The sequence below is a fragment of the Malaclemys terrapin genome, chromosome 2, assembly GCF_027887155.1.
Source record: "Malaclemys terrapin pileata isolate rMalTer1 chromosome 2, rMalTer1.hap1, whole genome shotgun sequence".
In the NCBI taxonomy this organism is placed as follows: Eukaryota; Metazoa; Chordata; order Testudines; family Emydidae; genus Malaclemys; species Malaclemys terrapin.
The window spans coordinates 259,705,715-259,721,861 of record NC_071506.1 but is presented as its reverse complement, the minus strand read 5'-3'; the positions used below and the strand labels follow the sequence as shown (position 1 = coordinate 259,721,861).

The window sequence follows — 16,147 nt, the reverse complement described above, 5'->3', positions numbered from 1 at the left end:
AGTTCAGATAATCTTTTGTATGCAAAGGTTTATTTCTGAGATACTTGTACTTCTAGCGTGGTTGATTACATAAACTTGGATCAGCATGAATGGGTTTTCATTTTTTCTTTTGCATTTCTATTTTAGAAGATTACTAAGCAATATTAACCTAAAAAAATGACCTAGTGTCCCTAATGCCATCTGTATGGGAATCCTCCTTATTCTAAAATGTATATTGTTTCCTTGACCAAGTGATAGTGTTGAAAAACAATTACTTTTTCTAGTAAACTTTCCAAACTACATGCTTTGTGCTTGCTTTAGTCACACTTAACTAAGCAAGTCTTAAGAGCAAAAGTGGATCCATTCTTCAGTGTCAGTTTCTCTCCGTATCCCAAAAATAGTGAGCATAAAAATTCTAATATCTTAATCATAATTGTATATAGGGTGGAGATGATTTTTGGCAAATAAAAATAATCTGTTTTGGTTGAGAGTGAGAAGTAATTATTCAGTTTTTGAGATTACCTAATGTTCGTGTATAGTGGAGTTTTTTTGTGGGGTTTGTTTAATTGTTAGTGTCCTTGTCTAAATAAGAACCTCCTAGAGATTTCCTCTTTTTCAGATAGCTAGGTTAAAGATAAAATACTGTAAATTTCTAGGAGATTCTCCTTTAGACAGGGACCCTAGTAATTTTATTTAAAAAGTCACAGCTTCAGAAACCAGTAAAGTTATATTTCTTACAGAGCAAGGTAAATACTTCTCAAAAATCCATTTACTTCATTGTTTAGTCTCCACTACAAAAGCCTTCTTTTACTAATACAGTTGGTAAATACTAGGATTCCAAAACACATATAAATTGATTTTTCTTAGTATGTGTGGTGGCAATTCAGAGTTCATACATCTCTAGAAATGCAATGAAGTGGTAACTTCTCTTAAGAATATTTGCTTTTAGTAAAGCTAATTTATGCAAGACTTTAAAAAGTGCGCCTAAATTCATCTTTAAACAATAAGGGACTGATTTTCAACAGTGCTGAGCACTGAATTGTTGGACACCCAGCACTTTGAAAATCAGGCCATTTGTTTAGGTGTCTAAATGTGTACTTTGGCCAAGGTGTTTTAAAAATGTGTGCCTAATGTCTTACTGGTGCAAGAAATGGTATCCCAAAGTAATGTGCATACACCTGTATGACAAATTATAACTGTTTGTTCTGTCCAAAATGTGAAAAACATAAGTATAACCTTAAATTTACAGAACCTGTTTAAAGACCTTTTTAAACCTTGACTTCAAACTCAGGGACATTTATGCTTTATGTGTGGCCTATCCAGAACCTCTTGGAGAGAGACTTTATACAGAGACTAAATTTTTTTTGGAAAATCATGTACGCCATTTGCACAAGGTAACTATTATATGACTAAAAATATGCATGTTTTGTCACTGTACATAACAAAGAAATTCTGCCAGTCCTATGTGGATAGATGTAGCTGACAAGGTTCAGAGTACATATTCTTGCTGCTTTCACTATTCCTTAAAGGGAGTATAAAACATGGTCTCATAACCCAAAATATATCTTAGTTTTGTTACATTTTGTTGGCTTGAGGGGGAGTGTAAAGGTATTTAGTGTGACTAGATAATTTCAACTAAAATTATTTGAATAGTTTTCCAAAAGTGTCTTCTGCTTTATTTTACTGTGGAAAAAAGTTGAAAATAGAAGGGAGGAGGGAGATGGGGAAGCACAGAAAACTAGATTACCAAAGCATTGTCCAGTTGAGTATTTGCTTTATAAACATGTACTCATGAGGATATTTCAGCAATTCTATTTTTGTCATTCATGTACCGATTGAGTCAATCAAACTATATTTCTTCCAGCTTGCAGTATAAATTCAGTTTCCCTGAAATAGGGACTCTGAGTTTGTCCTTGTGGCTTGAAGTACACTATTGAAACTCATAGTAATCAATTGACTCTCTTATGCTGTCAAAAAATACTGCACATGCATGTATACACAATATTTTGCCATTACATTTGGAAAAACACTTATAATATGGCATGGTTTTTTTTTCCTTCATAGCGTGTTCTGGAATCTGAAGAACAAGTACTGGTTATGTATCATAGATACTGGGAAGAATACAGTAAAGGGGCAGACTACATGGACTGTTTATACAGGTAAATTTTGCCAACAAGCTTTTTTAAACAATGTAACTGGAGATCACTGGAGTAAGAAAGTTCGCGGATAATTTGTAGAGAGTTGATTAAAGGATGCTGTAGAAGATGACATCGCTCACATAATATGGTGGCAGCTTTAGCCATGGTTAGAATATAGCCCAAATTGTTAATGACTATAGTGTTATAATTTGATAATGGTCTCTATGAAATAGGTTTGTGGTCTCAATTAATGTTTAGTGCAGTGGTTCCCAAGCTGTGGTCTAGCGATATCTGTGGAACACATGCTAGTGGTCCACAGAAAGTTGGCTGGCCAAGTTGTGCCAACTCCCTTCTCTGTTTCTACATGCTACACTGCATTAAAGATAGGAGGGAGCTCTGTGTAGCTCGAAAGCTTGCCTCTATTACCCACAGAAGTTGGTCCAATAAAAGATATAGCCTCACCCCACCTTATCTCTCTGTAGCTTACTAAGGTCGTTGTATGTAAGAATTGTTTGAGTGAATGTCCACGCAGTTTCCATCGTTGGTGCAAATAGAATCTGATCTTGCATGCAAGGGCTTTTTTGAATAGCAGTGTCCTTCCTTTGGGGTGGCACCTGCACTCTGAATGGCCTCTTGATTCCTGTAGCGAAAGGCATACAGGACAGTGAGGCCTCAACCATCACTCAGTTCCTTCTTACTGCCTGTGACTGCAAGATGGAACATCAGCAGCATCTACATCCCTTGCTTCTAGGGATTAGGCTATTACTTTAGTAGCTTTTAGGTAGGTTAGAGTAGTTAGTAGGTTAGATTTGTTAGATTTCATTTTTGCCCACTGACATTTAAAATAAAACCCCTTTATGCATAGCTGTTTTCTTTCCATGCATGCAAAGCAGCACGAGTGAATGAGACCCCCTAGGAGAAGTGGATGAAAAGGACAGGAAAAGCCAAGATAATAAAACTAATGTTAACACTGATGTTCTTAGTCTATATTACGTAAAACTTTAAATTTGACACTTCATAGATTTTTTTTTTTTTTTTTTTTTTTTTTTTTAAGTGTATAAGCTTCACAAGTTGGTTTAGGTGAGGACTATATCATTGTGTCTCATTTATAATATCTCTTTAAAAATCCTGCTTTTCTCAAGGTTTTGTCTAAATTACTTGTATATTAAGATCTCTATATGAAAACACAAATTTTATCTTTGGTCTCTGGTATAAAGGTGGAAACCTGTATAGTTTCCTAAGAACGTGTTGAATGAACGTTCTAGGCTTGCAATACAGCATTCACTTTTCATATACGTTAAAGTTAGTTTCTAAAATTATTAAATTTACTTACTTAGCATTTTCCTGTTCTTCAAGTGATTGCTCATGTGCATTTCACAAAAGGTGTGCGTGCTCGCCATGTGCACCACTGCCGGAAGTTTTTCTCCTGGTAGTACCGTAGGGGAGTGCCGGTAACAACCCCTGGAGTGGTGCCTCTATGTTGCAGTATAAGGGGCACTGTGTGCTTCTCCCCGCCCCCACCCTCAGTTCCTTCCTGCTGCCAATAAAGGTGCATCGGAACTGCTCTGTTCCAACTTGGCTGCAGCTTTCCTCTTGAACTCTTATTCGTTCATAGTTAGTAGTACCTGTAGTTAAAGTAGTTTAGATGAGTGTTAGTTTAGTTTAGTGCGCCCGGGTTGGGGCATGCCCTGTGCTTTAAGTCGTGTGACACTTGCGGGCGGCCGCTGCCAGTGAGTGATCCATACATAGACTGTTCACGCTGTCTGGGGGAAACCCATCTCAGCGATCGCTGCAAAATTTGCAGATCCTTCAAGCCTCAGACCAAGAAGGAAAGGGGCTCCAAGCCATTCTGATGGAGTTGATGTTGACCCCAACTCTAGTGCGCCACTCTGAGTCGGCACTGAGTACTGTGGTGTCGGTGCACAGCAACCCTTCGGTGCCTGGCACCGCTCTCCGTCTGCGGGGCATGCCAAAAAGGGTAAGAGGAAGTCATCTCCACCGAGACACCAGAGCAAGACCGGGGGAGAGACTAGACCCACACTGGGCAGTTCTCGATCCCTGTCGGCCTTCAGACCTCCGACTCATGTTGAGCAGAGCAGCCCAGCACACTCGACGCCGACCTCCCCGGATGTCTGGGTGCTCTCCACGCCGGAGGCCCTGCAAGCGGCCCAGGACGTTATGTCTCTGCTGGTACCAGGGCACCATTGGCTCCCCAGTCCAGAGGCAAGCCACCACTTGGCTCTCCGCAGTCACCGCCTGGTCGGTACTGTGCACAGTCTAGGCAATATTCCTGATGCCGTTCGCCATCGACCCCCAGCAGGTTGTAAGGCTTGGTCCTGCTGGCAGGGGTTCCAGGCACCACTCCGCCTCGAGGGACCATAGACCTTGCGAGGGGAGCGGGCCCCATCGATACCGGGACAGACGCAAGCGGAGGTCCTAGTCTCCGGGAGACTATAGTAGCCTGTCATGATACGGGCATCAACGCTGTTCCCGTTCTTGGTCTTGCTCCAGGACCCCGCCGTGGCACCGCTTCCGCAGTCCTAGGCATCGATCGCCGGCACCTAGCTGTCCTGCATCTACCCTTCAGAGCCAATCGCGGAGCAGCTGCTACCAGTGGTACTCCCACTCCTCCGTGCTGGGATCACAGTCTTGTGGTTGGCACTGTTCCCAATGCCAGTACTTCTCCCAGTCGCGGGATGGTGGCAGGTCATATGCCATGCCAGCCTCCCTTCGTAGTAGTCAGTCGATAGGACAGGCTGAACAGCCTGCTGCGCCGGTGCCACATCAGATGCAGTTTCACTGGGCTCCTTGGCCGGCACCATTGTACCAATGGGCCCTGTGGCCCCTGACGCAGCCACCAGTAGTGGCTCGCTTGGTGGCCGGAGCCTTGGAAAGACAGTCAGCCTTCCTATTTCAGCCTCCCAGAAGGGCCATTGATCTCCGGTTCCACGCCCGGAGAGGGACCAAGTGATGGGACCTCTGGCACCGGTGGGTACGCAGAGTACCGCACCCCCATCCTCATCCTTCCCTGATGAGGCAATTTACGGCCCATCCCCCACCTGTTCCACAGGAGGACTCTAAGGCCCACCAGAAACTGTTGAAAAGGGTGGCATAGCGCCTCAATTTTCAAGCCAAGGAGGTGGTGGAACCCTTGGACTTCCTCGTCAACGTCCTCTCGACCTCGCCACCGCGCAGGGTGGCCCTCCCACTCCCATGAAGGGGTGTTTAAGCCTCAGTCGGCTCTGACCCAGGCCACCCACTCTAAATATGAGTCCCCTTATAAAAAGTTACGGGACTATAAGAAACGCCCAAAGAGGCAGTCCCGTTCTGCCCCCCAGCTTGGGCCTTCCAAGGGCAAACAGGTGGGAAATCGTCAGTTTTGACGGGATGCCCAGGAGCGACTTACCCGTTTATACCAGGGATCCACCCACAATAAAGCTTCCCTTCTCTAACCGGTTGTGTGCTTTTCTCCCAGAGTGGTCGTGGCTGACGTCGGACCGTTGGTCCTCAATACCGTCTCCTGGGGCTACACCCACCAGTTTACCTCTACCCCGCCCAATCACCCTCCATCCCCATCCCTCCTAGGGACCCCTCTCACGAGGCCCTGCTAGAGCAGGCGGTGGGGCGGCTCCTTGGCCTGATGGTGTCAGCAGAGTTCAGACACGAGGTACTACTCCTGCTATTTCCTTATCCCGAAGGCCAAAGGGGGGCTCAGGCCCATTCTGGACCTGCGAGGCCTGAACCAGTACACGATAAAGCTCAAGTTGCGCATGGTCTCTCTGGCCTCCATCATCCGCTCCCTGGATCCCGGGGACTGGTACGCCGCCCTCAATCTGCAGGACACGTACTTCCACATTCATATATTCAAGGGGCAGAGGCGCTTCCTCCGTTTCACGGTTGGGCAGGAGCACTGCCAATTTAGTCCTCCTGTTTGGCCTGTCCACTTTTCCCAGGGTATTCACAAAGTGTATGTCTGTGGTGGCAGCCTACCTCAGATGTCGTGGGGTCCAAATCTTCCCCTATCTGGATGACTGGCTGGTCAAGGGCAGCTCCCGGTCACAGTGTGGGATCACGTGGCGCTCCTCCTGTCCACATGCGCCACCTTGGGCCTGTTGGTGAACGACGCCAAGTCCATGTTAGTCCCGGTGCAGCGCATAGAGTTTATTGGGACAGTCCTGGACACATCGGCCAAGGCCTCCTTCCCACCGGACAGATTCGAGGCCTTAAAAGGGCTCATCAACACAGTCACAAGGTTCCCCGTGACCACAGCCAGAGCGTGCCTCCAGCTCCTGGGTCACATATCAGCGTGCACATACATGGTTCACCATGCCAGACTCAGAATGAGGCCCCTCCAGCTCTGGTTGGCCTTGATGTTCTCCCAGTCCAGAGACAGGATGGACAAAGTCCTCACTGTGCCCGAACTGGTGATCTCCTCCCTACAATGATGGTCCTCTCCAGGGAACATGCTGCACAGGGTCGCATTCAGGGACAGGCCCCCATCGGTGGAGCTGGTGTCTGACATGTTGGACCTGGGGTGGGGAGCCCAGGTGGGGAACGTTCAGACCCAAGGTCTGTGGTCCGCACAGGATCTTGCCCTGAATATAAACATCAAGGCGCTCGGGGCAGTCTGGCTAGCATGCCTGGCCTTCCGCTCACACCTGGAGGGCGGAGTGGTCAGGATTCTCACAGACAACACGGCCTTGATGTTTTACATCAACAGGCAAGGCGGGGCCGGCTCCTCTGCCAGGAAGCCCTCAGGCTGTGTTACTTCTGTATAGCCCATGGCATTTGCCTACAAGCCCACCACTTACCAAGCACCCGGAACTCGTGGGCAGCTCGCCTCAGTCGAGACGTCTCTTCTCAGCATGAGTGGATGCTACACCCAGAGGTGGTGCACAGGATTTTCCAAGAGTGGGGAATTCCCCAGGTGGACCTGTTCGCGAGTTGGCAGAACCGCCCATTCCACCTGCTGGTGCAGGGACACTCCCATGCTATGACTGGCCGATTCTTTAAGGGATTGGATCGTCTCTTCCCATACATTAGGCTCCCATTCCCGCAGTGGGACCTGAACTTGGTGCTGGCCTGGTTGACGGGTCCTCCATTTGAGCGGCTAGCTCCGTACTCCTGGTTGCACCTCTAGCAGAAGGTAGCCTTCCTGAGGGCAGTCACGTCAGCTAGGTGGGTCTTGGAGCTCAGCCCTGACCTCCGAACCCCCGTACACGGTGTTCCATAAGGATGAGGTCCAGCTCCGACCACATCCTTTATTCCTCCCCAAGATGATCTCCACCTACCCCATGGGTCAGGACATCTTCCTGCCGGTGCTCTGTCCCAAACCCCATGCGTCCAATGAGGAGCGCCGCCTCCACATGCTGGATGTGAGACGGACTTTGGCTTTTTACCTGGAGTGGACAAAGCCGTTCAGGAAGTTCTCGCAGCTGTTTATCACCTCGGCTGAACGCATGAGAGGTCAGCTGATCTCCATTCAGCGGCTCTCCAACTGGATCACTTCATGTTTTCGAACCTGTTACTACCTGGCAGGAATCCCCCCGCTGCTGATTGTGAGGGCACACTCAACGAGGGAGCAAGCCTCCTCCGCTGCCTCTTTAGCCTGTGTCCCCATTCAGGACATTTGTAGGGCTGCCACATGGCCTTCCGTTCACCTTGCATTATGCGATTGTCTCCCAAACCAGGGAGGATGCCGGGTTTGGCAGGGCTGTGCTCCATCCCGAGTGTCTGTGAACTCCTACCCATCTCCAACAGATATAATTTGGAATCCCCTATTTTGGAATGCACATGAACAATCACTCGAAGAAAAGACAGTTACCTTTTCCGTCACTGGTGTTCTCATGTCCATTCCGCATCCCACTCCTTCCCATCTGTTGGAGTTGTCTGGCAAGAAGGAACTGAGAGTGGGGGGAGCAGGCAGCGCCCCTTACACTGTGCCATAGAGGCGCCACCCCAGGGGTCGCTAGGGTGCTCCCCTACAGGTACTGCTAGGGGAAAAACTTCCAGCACTGGTGCACGTGGTGAGCACGCACACCTATTGTAGAATGGACATGAGCAACCCATCTTGAAGAATACCAGTTATGGAAAAATAAATAAATAAAAATAACTTTTTTTCTTTCTACTCAAAGGTTTTATTTGAACCGATGGACATGGTGCCAATTGATTCAGCTAGGGGAGTGGCTCCTTTCCAAACACGCCTAGAAAGAAGTGTTAGTTTATGCAATAAGAGGAAGAAAAGGATGCAGCGTTCTCTCCTTTGAACTTGTTTGATTCCTAGTCTTTGCTTTGTTGTGGATTTTTTTTTTTTTTTTTTTTTTTTTTTTTTTTGTCTTGGGGTAGTGCCTAGAGGCCCCAGTTGAGGATGAGACCCATTGTGGTACGCACTGTGCAAAATAGCAAAAAGATTATCGGAGCCCCAAGACCTTATAATTTAAATATAAGATAAGACACCAGGTAGATATGACATATCGTTGGCTTAAGCACACGATAACACACTGATCATAATTATCCACTAATAAGCAGAAGTTACATCACTCCAGCTGCCTAATTGTCAAATGTTTTATCGGCATCATGGCAGAAGTATGGTAAGGAGAAATTTGAAAGACAATGCAGTGATTTTACAAGTAACATGCATGAAAGAGTGAAGAGCTGATTCAAAAGTTTGATAAAGGAAATGGGGTTGGGGGAGGAGTGAGCATGGGGGTGGAGCAGGGCTGGAAGTTTGGTGCTTGCTCCCTGTGTGGGCTGGCCCAGGTCCCGCCGCGTGCCTCCCTGAATATTGTTTGGAGACGAGGGGGCCACAGTTTGGGGACCACTGCTCTACTCTTGTAGCCCAAGTATTTAAACTGTGACTCAGCATCTGTCTCATTCCCTAGACCCTATATTGTTTTCAAGCTAAGGCTTTGCCTAAACTGGAATTCCCCCCCCCTATAATGACTAGAAGATATAGCTGCTAGCCACTAAAATTTTACATTTTAATAGATACAGTACTAGCAGTTTCAGAGGCCGATAGAGGGCATGATCAATAGTGGATAAATATAGCATATGGGGGGCATTAGTCGCACTGCATTGTTAAATGATGTATTCTTACTGAGGGCATTTTTAAAGCCACAGGTAAATAAATATCTATCTGTCATAGAACTGGAAGGGACCCTGAAAGGTTGTAGAGTCCAGCCCCCTGCCTTCACTAGCAGGACCAAGTACTGGTTTTGCCCCAGATCTCCCCCCCCACCCCCAAATACATGTGCAGCGAGGGCCTGTCTCTGTAAAGAGTCACAAGTGTACATATAGTTACTCCTGTGTGAACTCTATACAGGAGTATCTAGAGCAGGGGTCAGCAACCTTTCAGAAGTGATGTGCCTGAGTCTTCATTTATTCACTCTAATTTAAGGTTTCGCGTGCCAGTAATACATTTTAACGTTTTTAATATATATGTCTATAATCTATAACTAAACTACTGTTGTATGTAAAGTAAATAAGGTTTTTAAAATGTTTTAGAAGCTTCACGTAAAATTAAGTTAAAATGCAGAGCCCCCTAGACCGGTGGCCAGGACCTGGGCAGTGTGAGTGCTGCCTTCGGCACGCGTGCCATAGGTTGCCTACCCCGATCTAGATGCATAGTCCTAATTATTTGCAGAATTACGCCCTATGTACGTTGTGGTGCATGTTTGTGTTGCTAGCCACTCAAATATCAATCCATTACACATTAACACTAATCATGATTGAAAAATTCATATGAATAAAAATCCATTTGTATTGTGTAATATATAAATTGGCTTTCACTGACACTGTTTTGCATAATTTTTCTGGGAGTGTTCCATTTTTGAGTAAGTGTGGTATTAAACTAAGACGACTACTGACATTAGAGCCATTCCAGCCAGTTGGGTAAAGTGTCTTTCTGATATATGTGTGATTCATCACTTGTGATGACTGTGTACTTTACACATGTTAGATCATGGCAGAGACGTTTTATTGTATAACTGTAGTACATACTACTTATAGGGTTAAAAACGTACAGGCTTATTTGAATTACAATATTTGAGTAGTCCACCTGCCAACAGAGAGCCAGTTTTTTAATCAGATGAAGCTATATTTTATCCTTTATCGTTTAAAATTCAAAGCCAGCAAAGGGGGGGAAGAAACTGATAACATAATTGTCACTGAGTAGATGAGTAAGGAGTTATTCAATTTTTTTATCTCAAGGTTGCTGAACATGTTTTGATTTGCCCATTAAAAACAAGTCTAAACTCCATTTCAAAATATAATTCTATTATCACAATTAAATTTATGATACATAACCACCTTTATAGTTGCCAACTTTCCCATAGATCTTTCTTTATGTTGTGGTTGTACCTATGGGACAAGCCTGGCCCATTATGCTCTTCACTATACAAACATTATAAATGACGCTCCCTTTCCCAAGCTGTAGAATTCATTTGCTAAAACTGGTACAAAGGAATATTTGATCTTGAATTCTAAAACAGAAGTTTATTCTCATGTGCTAAAATCTCCTAGTTGAGGTCCGTGATTACAATTCTGATAGTTCAGCTGGCCAACATAAAAGCTAAATGAGGAACAATGTTAAACATTGTAGCTTATTTCTGTTGTGGTTCTCGTACACACTGTGTCCAGCGGCTTTTAATGGTGTGAGTTTCTGCTATGTACTGTGCTTTTAGTTCCAAAACTGCCCACTTTCCATCTGACAAAACATCCTCTTACCCTGGGAATTCCTTAAAATGACTCTCCATTTGCTGTGCCTACAATGGTCTGTGAATGCTTACTGTGTTTAATACATAACCTTTTTATTTCTCTAGTCTTACTTGCTCTACTCTAATCTCTTTAGGGAATAACTTTCTATACATGAGGCATCTTGTCACCACTTCAGGACTTAATTCCTTGAATGTGTATATGTAACATGATTGAAATAATTCATGCATAGAATCGAATTAATGTTGTCTGTGCTGCTATAGTTAGATTGGGAAACTTGGTTCTCTGACTTCTGAATCGCATCTACTTATCAGGAATGAAAGGTGAACCAGTTGAATTGATATTTGTATCTACTGAATATGAGCAGAGTTTTGTTTTATTAAAAATGTCACTAGCATTAAAGACTTGACATTCATGATGCACTCTAGCTGTAAGCTCTTCAAAAGAGTCTTACTGTGTATGGCATGTAATCTAGAGAGGGGTCTAGTATTCTTCCATTTTAAATGTATGCTGACTGGAGTCTCAAGGTCACTGGCTGTAATACTACTTAGCACTTGTAGTGCTTTTAATAATAAGTGAACTCTGATATGAGGGAGGCAACCTAGTGACCAAGGATGTGGAAAAAGCTAATGTACTCAATGATTTTTTTGCCTCTGTCTTCACGTGCAAGGTCAGCTCCCAGATTGCTGCGCTGGGCAGTACAGCATGGGGAGAAGGTGACCAACCCTCTGTGGAGAAAGAAGTGGTTCGGGACTATTTAGAAAAATTGGACGTGCACAAGTCCATGGGGCCGGATGCGCTGCATCCGAGGGTGCTAAAGGAGTTGGCGGGTGAGATTGCAGAGCCATTAGCCATTATTTTTGAAAACTCATGGCGATCGGGGGAGGTCCCAGATGACTGGAAAAAGGCTAATGTAGTGCCCATCTTTAAAAAAGGGAAGAAGGAGGATCCGGGGAACTACAGGCCAGTCAGCCTCACCTCAGTCCCTGGAAAAATCATGGAGCAGGTCCTCAAGGAATCAATTATGAAACATTTAGAGGAGAGGAAAGTGATCAGGAACAGTCAGCATGGATTCACGAAGGGGAAGTCGTGCCTGACTAACCTAATTGCCTTCTATGATGAGATAACTGGCTCTGTGGATGAGGGGAAAGCAGTAGATGTGTTATTCCTTGACTTTAGCAAAGCTTTTGATACGGTCTCCCACAGTATTCTTGCCGCCAAGTTAAAGAAGTATGGGCTGGATGAATGGACTGTAAGGTGGATAGAAAGCTGGCTAGATCGTCGGGCTCAACGGGTAGTGATCAATGGCTCCATGTCTAGTTGGCAGCCGGTTTCAAGCGGAGTGTCCCAAGGGTCGGTCCTGGGGCCGGTTTTGTTTAATATCTTTATTAATGATCTGGAGGATGGTGTGGACTGCACTCTCAGCAAGTTTGCAGATGACACTAAACTAGGAGGCGTGGTAGATACACTAGAGGGTAGGGATCGGATACAGAGGGACCTAGACAAATTAGAGGATTGGGCCGAAAAAAACCTGATGAGGTTCAACAAGGACAAGTGCAGAGTCCTGCACTTAGGACGGAAGAATCCCATGCACTGCTACAGACTAGGGACCGAATGGCTAGGTAGCAGTTCTGCAGAAAAAGACCTAGGGGTCACAGTGGACGAGAAGCTGGATATGAGTCAACAGCGTGCTCTTGTTGCCAAGAAGGCTAACGGCATTTTGGGCTGTATAAGTAGGGGCATTGCCAGCAGATCGAGGAACGTGATCGTTCCCCTTTATTCGACATTGGTGAGGCCTCATCTGGAATACTGTGTCCAGTTTTGGGCCCCACACTACAAGAAGGATGTGGAAAAATTGGAAAGAGTCCAGCGGAGGGCAACAAAAATGATTAGGGGTCTGGAGCACATGACTTATGAGGAGAGGCTGAGGGAACTGGGATTTAGTCTCCAGAAGAGAAGAATGAGGGGGGATTTGATAGCAGCCTTCAACTACCTGAAGGGGGGCTCCAAAGAGGATGGAGCTTGGCTGTTCTCAGTGGTGGCAGATGACAGAACAAGGAGCAATGGTCTCAAGTTGCAGTGGGGGAGGTCCAGGTTGGATATTAGGAAAAACTATTTCACTAGGAGGGTGGTGAAACACTGGAATGCGTTACCTAGGGAGGTGGTGGAGTCTCCTTCCTTGGAGGTTTTTAAGGCCCGGCTTGACAAAGCCCTGGCTGGGATGATTTAGTTGGGATTGGTCCTGCTTTGAGCAGGGGGTTGGACTAGATGACCTCTTGAGGTCCCTTCCAACTCTGATATTCTATGATTCTATAAAATTAATGAATAGTCACAAAGCTCTGACAGGTAGTTTATCCCTGTTTTTACAGATCTGTAAACTTAAACAGAAGTTGTGAATTGACCAAGGCTACAGAGTGAATTAGTGACAGAGGCATGATTAGAACATAGGACATTATTTTTCTACTGCTGCTCATACAAAGCGAGCATGCATGGTACCAGATAGTGTTGGACATTAGATTTCTTTTCCCCACCCCACCCCCAACACTACATCTGGTATGATTTATCCAGTTTGAAATTTTGGTATTAATGGATACTGTCAGTTGAGTTAAGCTTGCGTGCTTCTGTTAACTAATCCTAGTTTGGAATGTCTGGGACTGGAGACCCCATTCTTCGTGAAGAATCTTTAACTCCAGAATAGTCTTCCCTTAAGCCATGTCTACACTAGCAAGCTTACAGTGGCACAGCTATACCGATAAAGCCATGCGACTGTAAGATCCCTCGTGTAGCCGCGTTATGTTGACGGGAGAGAGCATCTCCCACAACATAGTGCTACGCACATGAGCACTTATGCCAGCAAAACTTATGTCACTTGGGGTGTTTTCTTATACCCTTGAGCGACGTAAGTTTTGCTGACATAAGTGGAAGTGTAGACATAGCCTTTGACTTACTGGACCTGATTCAAGTTTGTTCCTGTATTTATAAGTAAACCCTATTTTATTACCTTCAGTGTTAAATTATTTCCTTTAAATCTAAAATGTCTTGTGTGCTCTAGCCCAATAGGCTATTTCCCCATTATTTTTTGAAATCTCAGTTTTTAGGAAAGTTTTTGGTGTCCCCTGAGACTTTTAAAATTGAGGTTTTCCTATATTAGGGTGTCTGGACGGATAGTGGGGAGAGATTTTTGGTTTGACTTCTAATTTGTGGTATTTTCACCCTGAGGCTTCTATGGATGCCTTTGTATTATTTAAAAAAAAAAAAAAAAAAAAAGGCAAACAAATAGCACAGTGGTTCCCAAACTGGGGTTCATAAACCTTCATGTTACAGGGAGTTCTTGGAGGGGGGTAAATTCCCAAATGGCAGACAGAGCTGTCCATAGTGACCCTGGGCAGCACGGAGCCAGCAGTCCAGAGCCTTGGGGACTTCCAAGAGCTAAACAGATCAAAGCAAGCATATCTAGCACACTGAGGAGATTTAAACTTCAAGACTCCTTTTACCAAATGGAAGGAACGTGGATATTTTTTGCTGTTTTTAAAATTAAATAGGCTGCTAGTGTTTTTAAAATATTATGAAGAACAAGTTTAAGCTTTGTTGTAACGTGCATTGTTTGCCTGGACTGCTCAAGACCGGAACGCTTGTGTAGGAGGAACTCTGAGTTGGCTTCTTAAATACCTTCATGCTGTTTCCCATCTGATACTCCTTGATGAAAATAAGGAGCCAGAGCCAGTAGGTGGGGGTGATGAGGGTCATGTGTCGCCCCTGCATCAGCCCGCCCCCTCTTTTTTCCAGTGGCCCCATGGGCCCCCTACTTTTCCTACAGGGTCTCCCCCCGGGGTGCATGGGGGCTTCACCCCCGCATCACTTTTTTTTTTTTCTACTGGCGCCTCTGATAGGAGCCTTGTCTTATAACAGGCTTAATCAAAAGTGACACAAGCTACAAAAGTGAGATCTTGGACATGTTGCCGTTTTCATATTGTAATAAAAATACTGTAATGATAATAGTGTGTAATAAGCATGTCATAAAAACAAATTTTATATTTCCACAATCACGTCTTCTATATTTTTGCTGAGGTAAGGGAGAAAATCTATGGAACTATTCATTTTTAGAAGGGGGTTCATGAGACTTGACATTTTAGTGAAAGGGGTTCACAGGTTGTTAAAGTTTGGGAACTACTGAAATAGCATGAAATCCGTTTAACTTATGGTAATACTGTTATCTGAAATAAGTGATTTGTGTTTGGAATTTTGTATTTGAGGGTTCATGGTAGTGGTTCTCAAACTCTTTACCATCAAATTATACTTTTATCAGAGCAGACAAGCTCAGGTCATGCATTCAGATGAGTTTAATGTAAATTACAATTAAAACCTACCGAAAAGAATAAAAATAAAAATCTGTGTTCTATACAGTTGTAATAGCCTTCACCTTGACATGTTTTCTTGAGGTAAATGAGTTTGTTTTTGTGTGCGCTATTTTTCTGGGGGTGGAAATGTTGACTCAAATTGAAATTGAGTAATGATCAAGCCAACAACCTAACAACAGTGTTTTCAGGGGAGCCCTTGTCTATCTAGAACATAAGAACATTGCCAGAGGATGTTGTGAAGGCCAAGATTATAACAGGGTTCAAAAAAGAACTAGATAAATTAATGGAGGGTAGGTCCATCAATGGCCATTATCCAGGATTGGCAGGGATGGTGGCCCTAGCCCACCGGTTCTCAACCCGTGGGCTGCATGCAACCCACTTACCACACAATTGTGGCCTAGCTCAGCTGTGTGCAAAAGGCCAGCCTGCATGGCCGGGTCTGGGTTTTCGGCTGCACAGGGGCGTCTGGGCTGCTCAGCACAGCAGGGTCTGGGGCGGGGGCTACCTGGCCCCTGCAGCCCAGGTACTGCACATGTGGCCCACAGTGATAAATAAGTTGAGAACCACTGCCCTAGCCTCTGTTTGGCAGAAGCTGGGAATGGGAGGCAAGGGTTGGATCACTTGACGAATACCTGCTCTGTTCATTCCTCCTGGGGTTCCTGGCATTAGCTGCTGTCGGAAGATGAACAGTGGCCTGGGCTAGGTGGACTTTTGGTCTGACCTAGTGTGCCCCGTTCTTATGGTCAGTGGTTTAAAGTAGAAGCTAGACCATTTCAGACTGGAAAAAGGGGTACATTTTTACTAGTGAGAATAATTAACATTGGAACAGTTTACCAAGGGTTGTGATGGATTCTCCATCACTAGCCCTTTTAAGTCAAGAGTGTATGGTTTTTCTATAAGATATGCCCTAGGAATTTCTTTGGGGAAGTTCTATGGCCTTGTAGTATAAGAGGTCAGATT

The 16,147-nt window shown here is 45.0% G+C and overlaps 1 protein-coding gene across 3 annotated transcripts in view; it reads left to right on the top strand.

The window, feature by feature from the left end:
* The window catches only part of CUL2 (cullin 2), a 98,920-nt gene that overhangs the window by 17,909 nt on the left and 64,864 nt on the right, over nt 1-16,147 (top strand). For all 3 annotated transcript variants that reach the window (XM_054020956.1, XM_054020954.1, XM_054020955.1), the window contains exons 3-4: nt 1,271-1,373; nt 2,044-2,138. In XM_054020956.1, coding sequence (XP_053876931.1) covers nt 1,271-1,373; nt 2,044-2,138 — 198 coding nt within the window. The remainder of the gene's footprint in view (nt 1-1,270; nt 1,374-2,043; nt 2,139-16,147) is intronic.